The sequence below is a fragment of the Panthera uncia genome (assembly GCF_023721935.1).
Source record: "Panthera uncia isolate 11264 chromosome A3 unlocalized genomic scaffold, Puncia_PCG_1.0 HiC_scaffold_12, whole genome shotgun sequence".
In the NCBI taxonomy this organism is placed as follows: Eukaryota; Metazoa; Chordata; class Mammalia; order Carnivora; family Felidae; genus Panthera; species Panthera uncia.
The window spans coordinates 21694336-21714485 of record NW_026057579.1 but is presented as its reverse complement, the minus strand read 5'-3'; the positions used below and the strand labels follow the sequence as shown (position 1 = coordinate 21714485).

Sequence of the window (20150 nt, the reverse complement as noted above, 5' to 3'; positions counted from 1 at the left end):
GGCAGCGGGAGGAGGTGGGGGGAGGGGCGGGTGCTGGGACCACGAGTACAATGGAGCCACAGTGTCCTACAGCAGTTAGTCCCCGAGGCAGCGAGCTGGCTGGATCTACTGACCTCAGAGGTGTCCTTGGGCTTAAGGAGGCTCCACTGACCCGCTCCCAAGCATGCTCTGCCCACCTGTGGGCCCTTCCCCCTCTCCATCCTCACCAGCTGGAAGGAGATGATTTCCTTGACAATATGTGAGGTTGTATTGTTTTGTGGGAACGTAAGGGCTGTCTTAATGGATCCGTCAGGCAAGGCTAGGCTTCGGTAACAAAATAACCCCGCCATCTCAGCACCTTAACACAGTGAAGATGTATGTCCCAATCTTTCCAAGTCCGAGGCTAGTGGGGCAATAGCTTCCACCAACAGCTGCATCTCCGAGGTTGCCAGAGCAGGTGAAGGGAACTGAGGTTAATATAAGATGCTCTTAGAGGACAGGGTCTGGAAATGTTCTCCGTCACCTCCCCTCTCATTCTATCTGCCTGAATTCAGACGTGGGATTCCCAACTTAACTGCAAGGGAGGCATGGGGAGGTCTTCCTGGGTGGTCGGAGAGAGGACACGGTGTGGTGAGCTTTGCAGCATCATCTCTGCCACACTTACGATCCAATCTAGGGAAATCGTGGCCCTGAGGTGCTGATAATTAGGAAGAGTCTTGCAGGTGAATGTTGGGAAACAAGAGTCTAAGCTGTGGGGCCTGGCTAACCCTGGATATGCAGAGGTTCTGTTCTCCTTCTGAGCCATCCTCAGAGGCTCCAGGTCTGACTTACGCGGGAGATAGGACATTTCCTTACCCTGATACCTGCATAGAATTTCCAGTCAGAAGACTCAAGTTTTTTGTGTCTGAGCTTCTCACCTTCACACAAATGCATTCATCTCTTCTGGAAATATTAAGCGATTAAGAAAAAATAAGCATTTGTTTGTTCATTTAGCAAATGTGTACTGAATACCCTTCTATGCCAGACATTGTGTTAGGTGCAAGGATTACAAAGACAATAAACCTGGGACTGTTCTCAAGGTAGCAAATATACCACAGCCGTTGATGCTGGGAATGGGGTGGGTGCCAGGTACCCGGGGTGGGGCTAGAAGAGGACTTCTTGCCTGATCTGGAGGAGGTGGGTCAAGGCAGCCTCCTAGAAGAATCAGAGCCTGAACTGAGTCCCAACACGCTTGTGGGGTTTGGCCATGGGAAGAGTGGGAATCCATTCCTGGCAAAGGAGCAACATTGACTTGGACCCCAAGCGGAGAGAGAACTGATGCCTTCAGAAACCAGAAAGGTGTTTGGAATGGCGGGGCATCGCCTCTGGGGTGGGAAGGGTGAATGGTGATGCTGGAATCCTCGGGTGTCTCCTGGGCCACACTGAGAGGTCTGGACGTTATTCTGAAGGATAGGATTTAAAGCAGCAGAGTAAAGTATGGTGATCGGATTTGTGCTTTAAAAAAACCACATGGGCCATTGGGTGGAGAATGGGTAAGAAGGGCAAGAACAGAACAGGGACACTGGTGGAGATAATCTTTGTGAGTCGGGTGGTGGATGTGCAGAGGGAGAGGGGGCAGATTTGAGAAGCAGCGGGGGTCATAGAATCAAAGACCTCACTGTTGAACATGTGGATGGATATGGGGAAATGGGGGTGGTTTTCCCTGCGAGAGGGAATCCCTGAGAATGAGTGGGCAGAAGAACAATGAGTTAATTCTGGGACCTATGGTGTTGAGGTACCCGTGGGGCAACCATGTACTGCTATACTTCAGACTCTAGAATAGTAGGTATGGAGCTTAGGATGGACAGAGAGCTGGAAATGTAGCCTTGAGGGTCATCAGGAAAGAGATGACAGTTGACAAGATTGTCCAGGGAGAGTGTGTAGGGTGGGACAAGACGCGGGGGAAATGGGGACCCCCAAGAATGAGCTGAGAAACAGGAGCTTGCCAAAGGAGACTACTAAGGAATAGCAGACACGTAAGAGGAAAACAAGGAGAGAGCATGATGATGCCTTGGAAGCCACAGAGAAGAGGTTTCTAGAAGGAGGGAGAGAGAGATCAGCCATGCCAAATGTGAGAGGGGTCGAGAGAGACAAGGTGTGAGTGTCCCATGGGATTGAACACACAGGTCACTCATGACCTCGGTGAGAACAACTCCCAAGGACTGGCCAGAGCAAAAGCCACATCAGAACAGGTCACAGTGTGGGCAGGAGGGGGAAAAGTGATGAGAGCTATTTAAACAACTCTCTTAAGAGTAGTCTGTTTGGGGGTGGTCAAAGGGGGATTCATTTTTATGAATCATTTTTTATTATGTAATATTGGATAGGTGAAACAGTAATGTGGTGGCAGCAGGTAAGCCATAAAGCATAACGATAAAATAAACAATGAGCCCCATGTCCGTTTTAATAGGTCATGGTCAGCTCTGCTTCGGTGTGCCCCTTGTGTCTGGCAGAGGGCACAGTGCCCAGGGAGGGCACAGTGGCTGGCAGGGGCCCCCAACCACCCAAGCAGAACAAAGGTAGCAGGTCACGAGGGTTGGGCCCGGGCTCTGGCTCTGTGGCACTAGAAGCTGGCAACTAGACCTGCTGTGCAAAGACCACAGTAGAGTCATGTACAAATTTTTAAAATAGGGCAGCCAGTCCATCCACTAGCCAGTCACTCCAGAGCCCCCCACCATGACCCAGCTGGATTTGCAGGATAGGAAAATGAGCCGGGAGCTCTCCCTGACCCCCAGGAGCTCACACCCCAGACAGGAAGTGGTTGCAGGGCAGGCCAAATCACACCTGAGCAGTGACCGGAGCTGAGGATGTGATGCGAAAGGCAGACACCCGCCCTCCCCAGGCCGCCACCTGTGCCCTGACTCTGCCGTCACCTCTCCCCTCTGCCTCAGCCTTGCTGCCACCTCTCCGGCCGAGTCAGCCTCCCCAGTATCTTTCCATCCTTGGTGACTGAGGGTGACAGCGGGTCCGGGCCGGTCAAGGAACCAGGCAACTCACTGTAATTCTGAGCAAAACCCAGTTCTCATACCGAAGGGGGCCCTGCAAGCATCCCCGGGTGTCTAGGTCTCCATGACAACACTGAGGGCCTGCCGTTCAGATAGCCACGAAAGTCGCCTGGGGGAGGTTATAAAGAACTCTGAACACCCAGGGGTTTCACCCCTTTCCAGACTAGAGCCCTACATGGAGCTACAGTCCGAAGGCCAGAGATCCTGGCCACCTTCTCCCTTCCTCTGACCTCAAGGGAGTCACATTCTCAACCAGCTCCCTGATCCATACACTGGGGATGAGCCATGCCCGGCTGGCTCATGAGCTCCAGGGAGGATAATATGAGGTTTATGGAAAGGGCCTTGTCCACTATGAAGTGAGCCTACAGGTGTGGCCGCTCTCCCCGTCACATGGTTGGGGGAAGCGTGGCCTGCCTGAGGAGTCCACGGGACCTTGTTTTCATGATGGGGATGGTGGGATAAAATCCCAACCACAATTCAGATGAGCACACACACGTTGCTCTGGGGGAGTGTGACACTGCAGAACAAAAAGCATTTCTCTAAATTTTGTGTTAATGCTTATTTATTTTTGAGAGAGAGAGAGAGAGAGAGAGAAAGAGTGTGAGCAAGAGCAGGGCAGAGAGAGAGGGAGACACAGAATCTGAAGCAGGCTCCAGGCTCCGAGCTGTCAGCGCAGAACCTGACGCGGGGCTCGAACCCACGAACTATGAGATCATGACCTGAGCCGACATCGTGCGCTCAACCATCTGAGCCACCCGGGTGCCTCTGAATCAAAAAGCATTACTCTAAACTGACACTGGGTTCAAATCTTGTCTACTACACTTTTGCCACGTGATCCTGGACAAATCCTTTGTTCCCCCCTCTGTGACGTGGGGCTAGTGATCCATGCGTTGTGGGCTTGCTGTGAATAGGAAATGAGCTATCGTTGGAAAGCCCTTTTTTGCACACAGAGCAGATGCTTCCTCGATGCTGACGGCGTCCCGGCCAGGCTGCTGTGTGACTAAACCGCCCTCCTCTCCGCTCTGTGCCAGCAGGTCCGGCCTCTGTTCCCCTGTGAGGAGCAGCCACGGCCCAGCAAGATGTCCCGGCACCACAGCCGCTTCGAACGAGATTACCGCGTGGGCTGGGACCGCCGAGAGTGGAGCGCCAACGGTACGCATGGGACCACCAGCATCTGCAGCGCCACCGCGGGGGCCGGTGGCGGCTCAGCCAGTAGCCTCAGCGCCCGGCCCGGCCTCTTGCCGCTGCCCGTGGTGCCGTCACGGCTGCCCACGCCCGCCACCGCCCCGGCTCCCTGCACTACCGGCAGCGGTGAGGCCATCACCAGCCTCGTGGCCAGCTCTGCCTCCGCCGTCACCACCAAGGTAAGCCCGGTGTCCCCTCCCAGCAGGAGCCGAGCAGAGGGTCGTGGCTTCCCCTGAAGGTCTGTGCACCAGTCACCACCTTCTCCAGAGCATTGGCGTCCCTGGGGCTGGGCCAGCCGACGGTTCAAGTGAAAGCTCACATGATTTTGTTTGCCGTAAAGTCTCTCTCTGTGACTAACTTGTAAGACAAGCAGGTGCTGAGGCCATTTGTTGTCTTATGCCATGTTTATAAAGTGCTTTTTAATTTGTGTAGGGACAGTGAACTCCAAGTTGGCAATAAAGATTCCCTAAATAGGTGACTTTAGACCATGCAAGTCCCCCCGCTCCGGGGGCACCAGTGACTTAGGTTTGCAAGAAGGTAGTCACCAGCAGTAAGGCATAAACGGTCATAAATCTACTACTTGGTAACTACTCTGCTGAGAATTCTCCCATCCACTGTGCCTTCCAAGCCTCAGGTAACCCCGTGGATCGCTACTTTTGTCCCCACCTGATGGTTGGGGATACTGAGATACACCAAGTCTGTGAGAGCTGGTCTGAGGCTGGACCTTCATTGGGGCCCAGGCCTTGGGCCCCAGCAGTCAGCTTCAGGGGCATCATCTCCAGGCCATTCCCTCTCTTCTGGAGGTGGCTCCAGCCTTGGGAATGACCGCAGAAACCAGGCTGCATTACTGACTGAGATACTGAAATGAAAATGTCACCAAGTCTCATGCCTGGCTTCAGGCTGAGCTGGTCCCCCTCACGCTGCTCAGAGCCCCTCAGGAGCCAGGACCTTCCAGGGACCAGGACCCGCACCGGTGGCAGGAAGCCTGTTTATGGCCATCCTGCTTCCTCGGAGGATCAGGGGCTCTGCAGGCCGCCTTTGCCTCGGCCAGCCATTCACAGCCGCCTCCCAGGAGCCAGCGTGTGCGTGCGTGCGTGCGTGTGTGTGTGTGTGTGTGTCTAGTGTTTTCTTCCCTGCTTTCATAAAAGTTGCGGGAGAAGTTAAAGGCGGGGGAGGCCCGGCGCAGCCATTGTGAGGTGGCCGTGGCGTTGGAAAGCTGCACTCCAGGTGTGCTGTGCCTTTGTCTCTGTGATTTTCAAAACTCCCTTTCAGCCCTGCTTCCCATTAATAACTGAGCGCTGCCGGCCCAGAGCCCAGCGGAGGCCCGAGACAATGGAGCTATTGGAGGCCAGCTCGGAGCACACTGACATCTTGCTGCAGTGCCTTATTGATTTTATTTTCCTGTTATGAAAACACCTCCCCACTGAGATGGGGAGGGAAGGAATGTTGGATGCAGGAGAGGAGATAGAGAGTTATTTGGGCACGACGCCCCCAGACCAGCCAAACGCATTCCTCCCCTGGGCACCAGCCCCCAGAACTTCCCCAATGCAGCGACCTCTGCCCGGTGGAGCCGGTCGGCTGCCCTGCCAGCCACATCTGGCGGCCACTCAGAAGGCCAGCTGTTGGCCATCTGGACAATGGCAGCTTCTGGAGCTGACCACTGGGGGCTCCGGGTCGGGAGAGAGAAACTGGACCTGGGAGCCCACTTGACGATTTCTGCCCTCTCTGGATGGAGGCCTTTTTATGGATGCTGTCAGGCTGCACCAGGGACAGGGGGTTGGCCCTCCAGGCAAGGGAGCTGGAGGGGACTCAGTGGTGAGGGCCTCTCACACAGGGCTGCCCCGCCCACACAGCTCCTGCTTTGCTCCTAAACAGCTTGATATTCACCATCCCTGACTGGCAGGGCCCCAAACCACAGCACATGGGAGGAGAGGAACCCAGCCTCTGATGGAAAACAGCAACTGGGGGAGCTGGGGAGCATTGCATTGATAGGGGAGGGGGCCAAAAGTTCATGCCCATGGGACAGCCAGCTCCTTGGCACATGTCCCCTCTGTTACCATCTCCAGCCCTGCTCCAGACCTGCAAGGGCTTGTCCGGTCAAAGAAAGGTACCTGCTTACATCTGGGATTTTTCGAGGTGCTCAGGAGAATGGGGTGTGCAGCAGAAAAGGAAGACAGCAGCCAGCGGCAGCTTCTGTCCAGAACACTGTCACTGAATTTGGGCCATGGCGGTGCCTCTCTGCCATCTGGCCAAGCTGCTACCCGCCCCCCCAGACGCCTGTCTCCCTGCCTATTTGTCTAACCCCATGCCAGCACCACATCAACTGACAGGCAGGCCCAAACTGGGGTATCTGTGGTTTCCCTGGTCAGCAAGCTGCATCTTTACTGAGTAGCCAAGGGCTAGCACTTGCCCTTGGCAAACACATAGGTCAGGATATGACAAGTCTGTGGCCTGGACACTGTGACTGAGTGACCCGAGAATGTCTCTCGCATTGAGGTTATTGGCAGAGACAGCTTAGTGTTGTGGATAAAGACAGACTGGGGAGCCAGGGTGCCCAGGTTTGAATTCTGCCCTATCTCTTGTTAGCTGAGCAACCCTGAATGAGTTACTTAACCTCTCTGTGCCTTGCTCCTATAAAATGGGAACAGGTAGTGTTACCTGCCTGCCAGAGTTGTGAAGATCGTGTGAGTTAAAATACATATAAAGTGCTCAGAACAGAGCCAAGTGGTACGTGGTAAATCTTGTATAGGGGTTTTTACCACAGCCGCCGTTGTCACTATTACCCAGGTAAAGCCTAGGGGACAAGGACATGCCCCTGGAAGGAAGAGGGATCATTTCCAACCTCACCAAGAGAAAAAAGTAGGTCTTCAGTTAAGAAACAGGAGGTAGGCCCCACACAGGCGGGGAAAGCACCTTGTGTTTCTGAGTGGTTACCGTTCACACCAATCTGTGACATGGAGGCATGACATGACCAAGGGGACACGGCAGCAAGAAGAGCTAGAGGGAGGACATCTAGGGGGCCCCAAACTAACCCTGAAGCCAGCATTGTCCGGTAAGCCTGACAGTGGAGTGAAGGGATTTTAAAGCTTTTTCAGCCATGGGACCCCTTCCTCCAAGGAAAGCCCAGTGTGTACCCAGGGCCAAGACCCTACTCTGGTGGAAGGTGGCTGAGAGAGGGGGCTGCGTGGAAGCCAGGCGCAGCGCCCTGTGTTCCTGCTGCCCTGGAGTGTGGTGATGGCTGCTTGAACATACCGGCATGCCTTCCTCAGTGAAGGGTCTGGCACCACGAGCGGGCCAGGGTCACACCCAAGGACTCAGGGAAAGGCCCCCAAGGTGACTCTCGGGGACAAGTGTCAGTGCTGCCAGGCCTTAGCGTCCCCCCAGGCTGGGCATGGAGCAGGTGTCACATCTCTCTGGGGGCTGGGGGCCACCAGTGGCATCCGATGCCATCGCCACCGATGCAGAGACGGCCTGTCCCCTCTCTTGCCCCTAGTCCCATGGGCCTGCTCACCCTCTCACTCTCAGTGCTAGGACTGCATCTTCCAGGCCATGGGGGGACCGTCTCAGCTCCCCAGGGTAGGGACGGCTGGCTGTGTGCCCTGGGGCTGGTTAGTGAGGTGATGACAATTCTTTCTGTCACCGCTGCCTTAGGCCTGAGTTGAGTTTTATGTTTCTTCGTTTTTCTGTGACCTGAGGATTTCTAGCTGGTCTTTGATGAAAGGCCAGTTGGACAAGCACAGATTCTGGGCCATTGAGGTAGGGGAGGGCATGACCAAATGACACACACACAGACACACACACACACACACACACACACACACACACACGCCCACAAGTCCCCAGAGCCTCAGAGGAACATAGTGACCGTGCCCTCCAGCCTCTCTATTTTGCCTGTCAGAAGAATGAGGCTCAGAGAAAACAAGACTTGCCAAGGGCCCCCAGTGAGTGAGAAATGGACCACCTGGGCTGCCTCCTTTCCCCAGGCCGCCTGGCACAGTGCGTTCTCCATGGTAACCGTTACTGTGGCATTGTTACGGTAACTTTTCCCATCCCTCCATCCACCTCCTCAACAGCAGATACCAATGTGCAAGAAAATGGGCATATTTACTTTTTGGGTCAGGTAGGAAAATTTAGCCCGAAGATTTTGTCGACTCTCTATCGTACAGCTAGTGAGGGCTTCAAGCTGTCGAACCATGGCAGAACTGGGTTTGAATCTGACCTCTGCCTCCCAGGAGATGAGTATGTCTCTGAACCTCAGTTTCTTTGTCTATAAAATGGGAACAATCATAGGGTCTTCCTCGCAAAGATGGTGTGGGGATTGGTTAAGTCATTTTAAAAAGCTAAATCAGAGATTGGGTCAGACAAGTATCTGTCCTATTCGGGTAAACCCGGCTCCCAGGCAGTTGGTGCTGGCAGGACCCTCTCTGGACCGTCCCCTCCCCCTGACTGTGGCAGCATGAAGTCACCGAGAGCTTGGACAGCCCTGTTCCTGGCCCACCGCTGCCACTCTGGGCTTCAGGGCGGTCAAGCCCCCTGCGGCGGGGTCAGGAAGGCGGAGCTGAGAAGCTGGACCATGACTCCCGGGCCAGGCCTGTTCGTGGGGCGGAAAGGAAACTCCACTGTCCTGCAGTTGCTGCTGCATGAAATTTAAATTATTCTCAGCAAACCTGCCTGACAGATGAAACAGAAAAGGGACAGCTTCATAAAATGCAATTTCGTTCTTGAAAGAACGGACGTTGCAGAATCCTGGCTGATGCCTGTGAAATGTGTTGGGGGCTTTTTTTCCTTGTGGTCAGGAGCACTCGTGCTGAAACATTCCCATCGTTCCGTGGAGCTAAGCCCTTGAAAATAAATCTGGGCTGGGAAGAGAGAGACATAGCCTGTGTCAGAGGCCTGAGGAAAACCGAAAGGGGCCGTGAGGTCTGTAGGCTCCATCCTCTGAGCGCCAAACACCCAGATTTTTTACATTTATGAGCCACCACTTTTAGGGTGGATATATGTCATCAGAGAGACGGCCCCGGCAACAGCGTCTTCCTCGTACCCTCTAAACTCTCTGGAGAGATGCCCTGCGTGGGGGAGATGATCTGGGATTTCTGTGGGGAATCATGTGAATGACCTCAAAGCCCTGCCTGGCGGGCCCCTCCCCTCGTGTGGCTCCGGTGTCCACAAATGGATAAGGACGCTTTTGCACAGCTACAGAATGAGAAGCAGACCACCCTCTACTCTTGTATTCACACTGGTTGGGAGAATCCCTCCAGTCCCCTTTGTGGTGAATTTCCAGACTGTGCGTGATTTTATCCAGAAGCCTGTTCTTGCTCCGTGAATGAGAATTTGTGATTTCCCTCGTGATAAATTATCAGGCACTGATCACGCGTCTTGAGGCAGCTTGTGCATGTTCGTGCCGAGCTGATGGGTTTTGCCTGCACTTTGAGGTGCCGCCACGGTTTGGATTGTATCTTCATTGACTTCAAACCCATCTGTCAGTCATGAAATGTGTACAGTTGAAAAATGCCCTGATTTCCAAAGCATCCATTTCAAAACCTACAGTCCAGGGAAGGCGGACCGGAGTGGCTTGAACTCAAATTTGTGACTAAAGGGGCAAAAAAGAAGGGAGAACACTCTGCATTCTACCGCATTTGTAAGGGGTAAACCACCTAGGTTAGCTTTTGCTACAGAACAATCATTCAAAAACTTGGTGGCTTAAACCTTCACAGTTCTGTGAGCTGGCTGTCGGTTCTGGTCTGGGCTGACTCTCTCATTTGTATGCGGTCAGCTGCAGGTTGGCTCAGGGTGGCTGGTCGGGGTTGGCCTCACCCACACATCTGTGCTTCGAAGCCCATCAGCCAGGGAGTCTCAGTCCCCCTCCGTGTGGCCTGCCATCCTCTATCCAGCTAGCTGGGGCTTGTCCACGTGGTGGACTCAGGCTTCCAAGAGCAGCAAGGGGGCAAGACTCCATGCACGAGGGCTTTTGTAAGCTCTGCTTGAGGCACGTTTGCTGAAATCCCGCTAGCGCAAGAAGTCTCACGGCCAAGCCAGATTCCAGGAGTGGGCAGAGAGACCCTGGCTCTCGACAGCACCGTGTTGCAAAGGGGCAGACACATAAGGATGGGAAGCATTTGTGGTCATTTCTGCAACATACCTCCAGGCTTTCCAGCACACTTGCTCAAAGCCACGGCTCACATGCCTTAGGCAGAAAGGACAGGTCAATCTGTTACTCTCCTCTACATGGCCTGGTGCAGGAAATCAATATGGGACCTGCATAATGTAAACACACTGGGGCTACACACATCCCATCCACACCAAGAGCTGCCTAGTGAGGTCTGAAAGAAGGGCCCAACAAGGATTGTGTTGCCAGAGAGAAGGAGGGGCAGCTGGCCGCCAGGGAACCTCACAGGGTGCATTTACCTTAAGAACCCATGGCTGGCTGGGACTTGGCCCTCACGTGATCCCGTCACTGCCCCAAAGTTGGTGGGACTGGGGCACAGCCGTTCCCAGGATATTCTCACAGATAGAGGCTGACCTGTGACTAAGAGTGTTAAAAAACCACCCCGAGGAGACCACCTTTGTGAGTTTTGACCAGTGAATTTCTCCCTGTGAGAATCCGCATGGGAAACAGATTCTCAACAGAAGACTTTCTGACGAGCCTGAAATCAGGAAAGGGAGCCAGTTATGTGGTGCAAATGTTCAGGAGCCGAAAATTGGACAGCCCCACGGCTCTTTCTCCCTAATAGGCTAAATCCCATGCAATTTCCCAAAAAGCCCTTGGAAAGGCCTCTTCTTAAATTAAATTAGGTTTTCTGCGAACAGCGTCATTCAAGATGAACATAAATCTACTTCTTATTCACTTTTAATGGTTTTCCCTGTTTTACTTAATTACTCATGTTGCAATTAAACATTTTTTTCATAGCAAAAGGACAGTATTTTAGCTACATTATGGGTTAAATAGGCTTTGGAGAACTAGCCTGGGAGTCTCATCACCGTTTATAACATTGTTTTTTATAGGGAAAGTATGTTCCAAAATCTAAACAGCCAAATTACAAATGAACTTTCAGAACCCAACCCATTTGTTAACTGGGAACTGTCTGCAATGCTAAAAATAACTTGGGGAAATAAACAGAAAAACGAGAGCTCAACACCCCTTGGTATCATTTGTTCCCCATCAGCATCTGAAGCTCTCGTTCAATTTCAGGCAGGAGGATTTTCTCCAAACCCAGACTGACCCTGTCCCCATGTTACTCACTTCCATGACACAGGCCACCAAATTGGCTTGAGCCCTCCCAAAGCATAATGCCATCGAGAAGAGTCACTGCAAAGTCCCCGCAGAGCTAAACTGATGTAACGTGACAGATTATCAATCGGTTTCAGCGCCCCGTTCGCTGCCCTGAAATGAAGGCTCAGGAGAACTCTGTGCTTCTCTGGCTACCGTCTCCACTAGTCATGTTCATTTGCATCCTGAATTTGCCTCTGTAGAACCCGTAGGCAAGAAACCTCATTTTCCTCTGGAAAATAAGGGCCCTACGCACTCAGCAGAGCATCAGCGTACATTCAGAGGCTGCTGGCACATGTATTGACGGGGTGGGAGCCCTGTGGTCCCAGCCTCCTCTCTCCTGCCTCTTACTGGAGATGGATGAACACATCAGACCCTCTGGCACCACGAGAGAAGTCCTTGGGGCTGGACAAGGTGCACACTGATAGCAGAGGGCCAGTGGTCAGCACCTCCCTGCCTGGACTTAAACTCCTGGCTGCTGGCTGCCATGGTCCCTTAAGGAAAACACTCTTTAGTACCCACATGGGGTTCTCATTAGATCTACTTCTTTTTTTTTTTTTTTTTACATTTATGATTTGTGCTCTAGTTTTTTATTTATTTTTATTTTATTTATTTAATTTACATCCAACTTAGCATATAGTGCAACAATGATTTCAGGAGTAGATTCCTTAATGCCTCTTACCCATTTAGCCCCTTCCCCCTCCCACCACCCCTCCAGTAACCCTCTGTTCTCCATATTTAAGAGTCTCTTATGTTTTGCCTGCCTCCCTGTTTTTATATTATTTTTGCTTCCCTTCCCTTGTGTTCTAACTGTTGTTTCTTAAATTTCTCATATGAGTGAAATCATATGACATTTGTCTTCCTCTATTTCACTTAGCATAATACCCTCCAGTCCCATCCACATGGTTGCAAATGGCAAGGTTTCATCCTTTTTGATTGCTGAGTAATGCTCCATTGTGTGTATATATATATATATATATATATATATATATATACACACCACATCTTCTTTATTCATTCATCCATTGTTGGACATTTGGGCTCTTTCCATACTTTGGCTATCATCGATAGTGCTGCTATAAACATTGGGGTGCATGTGCCCCTTTGAAACAGCACACCTGTATCCCTTAGGTAAATACCTAGTAGTGCAATTGCTGGGTTGCAGAGTAGTTCTATTTTCAATTTTTTGAGGAACCTCCATACAGTTTTCCAGAGTGGCTGCAGCAGTTTGCATTCCCACCAGCAGTGCAAAAGAGACCCTCTTTCTCCACATCCTCGCCAATATCTGTTGTTGCCTGAGTTGTTAATGTTAGCCATTCTGACAAGTGTGAGGTGGTATCTCATTGTGGTTTTGATTTGTATTTCCCTGATGATGAGTGATGTTGAGCATTTTTTCATGTGTCAGTTAGCCATCTGGATGTCTTCTTCGGAGAAGTGTCATTAGACCTACTTTTGAGCCAAGGCATTTTGGTTAAGCTTGCTGTCCCTACCCCCTACTCCTATCCTCTTTCACCCTTAGAAGCCACAAGGGCTTCCCCATAGGCCACTCCTTGGGCTGTCAGAAAGCAAGGCTCCTCACCTGCCCAGACAGAGCAGGGGTGCTAGAGGGAGTCCCTCACACCTGGAGTGGGGAGGAATCAAAGCCCAAGGGACTCCCCATGGCCAAGAGGCTGGTCTTGAGGAACCAAGGAGAGTTGAAAGGATCCCAATCACTCATCCTTTTGGAGTTGACCTCTTTATTTTAAAAACCCGGATTTAAATGACTGAGGGTAAGCTGAAATAGAAAGACAGACTCATGAGGCCAGCTTCATGGACAGCCATCCTAGGCCAGTCTGCTTCCAGCTGGCTGTCAGGTGTAGACCAGGGGACTCCCATGCTGAGGCCTCTGTCTCTAGTCAAGAGAAGATTTACCCAGCTCTGCCCGGTGCACCAGGCCCCAGCTCTAACTCTTCTGTGATCCTCTTTGCGATTCTAGAACAGCATCTGCCTTGAGGTTACCTTGGGTGAGCTCCTCTGGCAGCACAGAAAGCTTCTGAACACAGGGTAGCCTTTTTCTAGGTTAAAAGAAACCCAACTCCACACCACAGTGGCACTGAACATGATTTCAGATTCTTGACCTGCTACTTAAAGAATTCCTTCATCAGGTTAGAAGTGGCCCTAAGGCTAGAAGGTAGGGTAGAGGGGGAGGAATAAGGAGGTAGAATGGCCAAGCCTGCAAGTGAACAGGTAGCTGTCATCGTGCCAGCGCAGGACGTGGAGAACCTCGCCAGGCCTGTCAGAATGACCTTCGAGGTCTGTAAGGGTGTTGCTGGCTGTCTACCTGATGTCCATTTTCTTTCCCTCTTCCTTCCTACCAGAACCTCAGTTCTGGTCAGGTATCTACCACCTCTCATGCTTTGGGGAAATTGAACCCTAGGCCTTACTGGAATTGTGATGGTTCTAAGCCAGGTGTTGGTGATCCCCTTCCCCCTGGTCATCATGGGTTTAGGAAGGGTCATGTGACCCACTTATAGCCATGGAACATGAGAGTAATACTGTCCAGAGGCTTTGGGGAAAGTTTTTTTCCTTCTAAAGAGTCACAAGAAGAAGGCCATCTTTCTTCCTCTCTATTGCCATATCTGGACATGATGCCTTGAACCATCATGCTACAGACCTGAGGATGAAACCAACATGGGATAGAAATAGAATAGACAGAATAGAAAAACACAAGAGAATTCCGGATATATGGAACCAGAGCCCTAATGTTGCATTGCTGTCTGCCTCTGGGCTTCTTGATATGTGAGCTAATACATTTCACAGTTGAATAAAAAATAAACAAAGCACAACTGCCTCCGTTGCACGGATGGCTCCCTGATGACAGCTATGGGTGCCTTCATCCATCTCCCAGACCTCACCTGGCACGTTGACTTGCCAAAAACAGCTGCAGTGACCTTTGTGAGTGCCCTCTACCTGTTATTCATTCATTTCAGCACTCCCTGCTATCTACAGGGGTTCTGCTATCCATTGCTTCCCTAAATGCCAACACCGGGACATAGACTACTATCGCCATGCTCCTGTGTTTTCGTGGGGCCACGTTTCCGGCTGAGGGAAATCCACCAACACACTGAGTGCCTGAACCATGGGTCACTTGAGAGTTCACCCCTGCCACCTACTTCAGCCACAATTCCCAGACATATAAAGAATTCTCATGCCCCGGGGCCTTTGCACTTGCCACTCACTCTTGCCCACCCAGAAAACACTCCTGTTCATCCAACAAGTGACAGCCCAAATGTTGCCACCTCTGGATGGAAAAACAATTGCTGTTATTTCTCTTGTTCCCGTAACACTTCTGTCTATGTCCTTATGTAATGCCTAAACTATATGTACTTATTCACTTATGCATTTGTATCTTTATTAGGCAGTGAACTCCATAGAATAGGCTTCATATGATGCCGAGCATATAGAGGTTCTCAGTAAGTGTGTAAGGACAGAATGAATGAATTTTGCATATAATTCTTTACTCATTTATTTAGCCCCTATTGCTGGGGTCGACAGAGGATGAATGCCTTTGACATCTCTACAAAGGGGCGGATCAGCGTTCAAACAATGAGTAATTTCAGTGGATGCCCATGATGCGGATGATGAAGACAGGACCCGCATGAGCCAGAAGGAAGCCTTCATGGGCTTGTGGATGGGACCAGATAATGAAGCCTGGATGGCAGGACAGATCTAACATATCAAGGCCTTTGCCCTGAGTCCTGTGCCCCTTCCCATGTCTCCCTAAGTGTTTGGTCTTACAGGATCACAAATATTAGCATGTATTCAGCATTAGTACTTTTTCTCCATTGATTAGTATTTTCTTGGGACTCGTTACCATTCGCCTGTAATTCTCAGCAGCTTTTTACATTTGGTTGTTTCATTTAAGGTGCTCGCAGAGTAATTATTTTCTTCCAGGCACTCTTCTAACCACCTTCCCAACCTTAACTTGTATAGTCCTCGGAGGTAGCTGCTGTTACCACCATTAGAGTTGAGAAAGAAAAGCTGAGGGAATTGGCTGAGCTCACTCAGCAGGCTGGGCCGCATCCCTCCCTGGGCAGTCTAGCTGCAGAGCAAGGCACGGAGCTCTGGATGGGCCGCGCCCAGAACCACGTTCGGTGAGATTTCTTGAATGAGCAGCTCGCTGAACATCTTGCTGTGAACATCTTTCCCCAGTGTTCACCACGTCTCCTGAAGAGATAGCTGCAGGCTCCCCACTGGAACAGTTTTGTTCAGCAATCTGAAACAACCACCAATGCTAAGACCAAAGCACGTGTGGGATTTCGTGGCCCAGCCCCAAACCTCCTAGAGGCCCGGCCACAGTTCTGTTCATTTAATTCTCTCTGGTCAGCTGACCTTTCCTTGCCATCCAAGCCATGTGTGCGGTCAGACTCGGCTCAGCTTCAGGACATTAGGGATGGTTGAGTCTTGAGGCCAAGCAGGGTTTCTTGTTTTGGTCTGGGACACAGTACACAGCTGCTGTCTACTTTAGCTTTTTTTTGGCTGCTTCCAGGCTACTTTGGCTTGTTCCGTTCCAGGAGGGCATTCTAGGCCGTCACAACTGCCCACAGGTACGACCCTGGTGGGCTTGGGGCAAGACCTAAGTAAAAGGGGTCAGCTCCTTCATCTTGGTAGATTTCCACCTGGGCTGGGGAATGGGGATACCGGAGAATCGTGGGCTGACCCCTGACAACAGACGGGCTTGAAGCAGCCATGACTTGTCCCTGTCTTCTCTGTGACCTCAGCACTGCTCTAGGGGAACAGAGAGGAGAACGAAAACGCGACTATTTATTATGGGTTTCATTACTAGCGGGGGCAGGCTGGGGTCAAGAGACCGGGGTCAAGGCCCGTGTCCACATGTCACTGTCTGGGTGACCTCAACGTGGGCACTCAAGGTTTCGAGATGCAGTTCCCTTACCTGTAAGCTGGCTCCAGGCAGGCCCCTTCCCTGGGCTGTGCTGAGGTCAGAGACAGAAAGTAGGTTGGAGGTCACCAGGGGCTGAGTGGAGGGGCCGAGGTGGGGTGCTACTGCTGAATGGGTACAGGGTTTCTGTTGGGGGGGATTAAAAAGTTTTGGAAATGAACAGTGGCTGTGGCTGTAAGGCATTGGGAATGTAACAAACACCGCTGAATCGTACACTTAAAAATGGTAAAAATGGCAAATTGCATATCACATGTATTTTACAATGAGAAGAAATTAAAAATAAATAAATGCCCCGCCGTCAAAAGAGAGAGGAGATATCCCTGTAAATTCAGGCAGAGAGCTGAGGCACCAAGTAATTTCCCATAAAAGAGAAAAAGGATTGCCTATCACAGTGGCCAGCACAGAGGTCAAATGCACACCGGCAGGGGCTTGGTGAGAATGTGAGGAGGAAGTCCTAAGAAGTGGGCGGGGGAGGGGCTGCCTGGGGGGTCGCGGGGTTGGTGTCACTGAGGGATGCCCACCATGGTGCACGCGGCAGCCTGACTGCGTCGGGAAGGTGCTCAGCTCTGCCACGAACTCCTCTCCCATCTGCAGCAGCCCCGCGGGCTCTGGGGCAGCCCTGCGGCTAGGTTCCTACCAGGCACAGTGGGAAGGCCAGGCGCTTGATGGAGAGGGCTCCTGGCAGGTGCAGGAGACACTGGTGGGCGCAAGTGTGCTCATTTTCTCTGGCATCCCCAGGAGCCGGGGCTGTGGGTAAAGCCTCTTCTGGGCTGTGCTCAGTGGCAGTTATAAATCTCACCAGCAGCCAGGGTACTCCAGGCTAGAGACGTGGAGCCCCCCCCGCCCCCCGCACAGGTGTGCATGCTAACCCTGTGCTCTCAGAGGCCATTTGAGGAAGCGACTTAGAGCCACCTGCCAGCCGAGACCCTACCCACGTCCTGGGGCTTGCCACCACCACCCCCATCAGCATCACCAACACCAGGGCTTACCGAGTCCTCACTGTGAGCCAGCCAGGGCTCTGAGTGACTTTGCCTGCCCTAGCCCCCGGCGTCCCGTGAGTGTACGAGGCAGGTGCCATGAACGTCCTCCTCAGGGCTCAGTGAGGCGACGCGGTGCCCAGGCACGCGTCCCCCAGCCCCAGGCAGGGGAGGACACTCGCTTCCTCCTCAGGATGCTGCCGTAGCGTGGGGCACAGGCCTGCCGCGGGCCGAAGAGGAGCGGGATCCTGAGAAGAAGGCCGTGGAGGAGGAAGGGTCAGAGCCTCTGCAGCTGCCCCTGACTGAGCTCCAGGGCCTCGCCAACCGTCCTCCCTGCACGGGAGCCTCGCCCCGGCCGGGAGCGGAGCAGACAGACTCCGTGCCGCCATCACCTCCCACATCAGGAATCTGCTGAGGGTGTGATTTTATTCCCCCACGATATTAGGCTGAGGAGAGGATATTGGGCAAAATATATTGTCCCCATAATTCATATTAATGGGAATTCAATGGTGGTAACTTGTCATCTGCTAGATTAGGAGGGAATATTGTGTTAGAAAGGCATTAAAAAGGCGTTATGAATTGGGTTCCATTGCATCACATCGTGTTCCTTGTAAATAATTGAGGAAGAAACTGGTGCTCAGAATTCGGGATTATCCATTTTTGAGGTCCCAGCAGTTCCCTCACCAGGCTGATGGGGCCCCATTGATCCGACAGCTCACACGGCTGGGGGGAAAGTCTGCACCTGGCAGGTCCAAACGTTTCCGGAAGATGAGCATTACGCTTCCAAACACGTTCTTCCTCCCAGAAGAAATTAGTAACTGCCACCTCCAGCACTAGACTCTAGGTTGTTTCTTGAAGAATCTTTCCAAGTCCAGACAGTCTGTGTCCCTTGCAGGGGGGCTCTGGTGGCATCACTGAGTCAGCAGCAGCCATGCCACCACCACTCACGCCCACCTCTGGTTCCCTTGGCGGCGAAGTCTGGAGCACCGGTGCACCCACATTCAGGCAGCGGGTCAGGCATCGACAGCTTCGGGCGTCATGGAACGAGCCTTGGTTGGAAACACCCATCTCCAGTGGGCTTCTCGGTCCTGCTCTGCCACCTGAAGGTCCCATCACCTGCTGTGGTGCCGTGCCTACCCTTTACCTCAGACCCCTGGTGTCTCCTGGTCCTATGAAAGATAAATAGGGCTTCCTGGCTGGGACCCAGTTCTGTGTTTTGTTGCCAAAGCCAAGAATTTGACTCAGAACAGAGTAGGGGAGGAAGCTCCAAGTCTTTGCCCCACGTGTGGATATGGGCAGAGCCAGTGAACCCTCGTCCCGAGTCTCTGGCATGAACTGTTCAGAAGGCCCGACACCTGACCCCGCCCTGTCTGGGGACTCCGGGGGCCGAAGAAATTCTGTGACCACTGCCAACCTTGTGGGCGGTTCTGAGGCAGCTGGTCAGTAGAGGTGTTGTTTCACGATTTCAAATATGACCGGTCAGAAAGCGGGGCAGGGGTGACTGGAGAGGGGGGGTAAGGGCCTGCAGTGTGAGGGGGCAGTCATGGCCAAAGGTTTGGTGGTTTTGAGGAGGGCAAAAGTGATCATTGGTTGGCCAACCACAGTCAGTGATCAGTCATGCTAGGGAAACCCATTGCACATCAGATGTAAGTATTTCACATACATCCTGGCCTGCACAGTGACGGCACTGGGAGCCCAGACTCCAGGTTTGAACTGCCAAGTTCAAATCCTGATTCTTCTACCTTCTAGCTGTGTGACCTTTAGCAAGTTACTTCCCCTCTCAGAGCCTGGCTTCCTCCTCTATGAAACGGGATAATAGTACTATCTATTAATTGGGTTGTGGGGGAGATTAAATAAATTAATATCCCAAAGCACTTCCAGCAGTTTCTGGTGTCTAGGAGACGCTCTGTAAGCATGATCTATTGCTATTATTACCTGGCCTTCATTGTGCAGCCTTCTCCTCTGTATCTGTTTCCCTCCTTGCAGAATGTGGGTCCTTGAGACATAAGATCCTGTCTCAGGCTTCATATTGGGAGAACCTCACACTTGCCTGCTATGTGCTTAGGAAATAAGTGTTGACTTATCCAATTGTATTGTGGGTAGAAAACGGTGTAGTCATGGAAATCACTTGCTTTACTTAAAAAAAAAAAAAATAGCTGTGCACTCTGGGTGGCTCAGTCAGTTAAGCATTTGACTTCGGCTCAGGTCATGATCTCATGGTTTGTGGGTTTGAGCCCCGCATCAGGTTCTGTGCTGACAGCTCAAAGCCTGCAGCCCACTTTGGATTCTGTGTCTCCCTCTCTCTCTGACCCTCCCCTGCTCGTTCTCTCTCTCTCTCTCTCTCTGAAAAATAAATAAACATTTAAAAATTTTAGAAAATAGCTATGCACTTCTGAAAATCACATTCCCCTTTTCATGGTCAAATATTCTCATTTCAGAGAAGTTCCGTGATGGCTTCTTGTTCTTTGTGTGGCATCTCAGTGATCAGAGTCAATAGCCTACAAAGACATTAAATATGTATTTGAAATGCATGTAGCTCCTCACTGATTAAAAGGATCCCAAAGTAAGGCATTTTGCAAAGCAATTACAATGCCTCCTTGAAACGAAAATCATCTCCTCTATTTGATGATCTCAAATCCAGAGCCGGTGCCTTGAACAGCCCTGGGCTCCAAGCCACATTCTGTTTGTTGGTGTTTATAGTGATAGTTGTGCTGTTGTACTTCTTTTATTTTGTTTTTGCTTTTTAAAGCATTTGTGGAGGT

At 51.7% G+C, this 20150-nt stretch overlaps 1 protein-coding gene across 1 annotated transcript in view; it reads left to right on the top strand.

Annotated features, from left to right (window-relative positions):
• The window catches only part of LOC125937806 (kelch-like protein 29), a 253204-nt gene that overhangs the window by 159474 nt on the left and 73580 nt on the right, over positions 1-20150 (top strand). The window contains exon 4 of the mRNA XM_049652729.1: positions 4055-4384. Coding sequence (XP_049508686.1) covers positions 4055-4384 — 330 coding nt within the window. The remainder of the gene's footprint in view (positions 1-4054; positions 4385-20150) is intronic.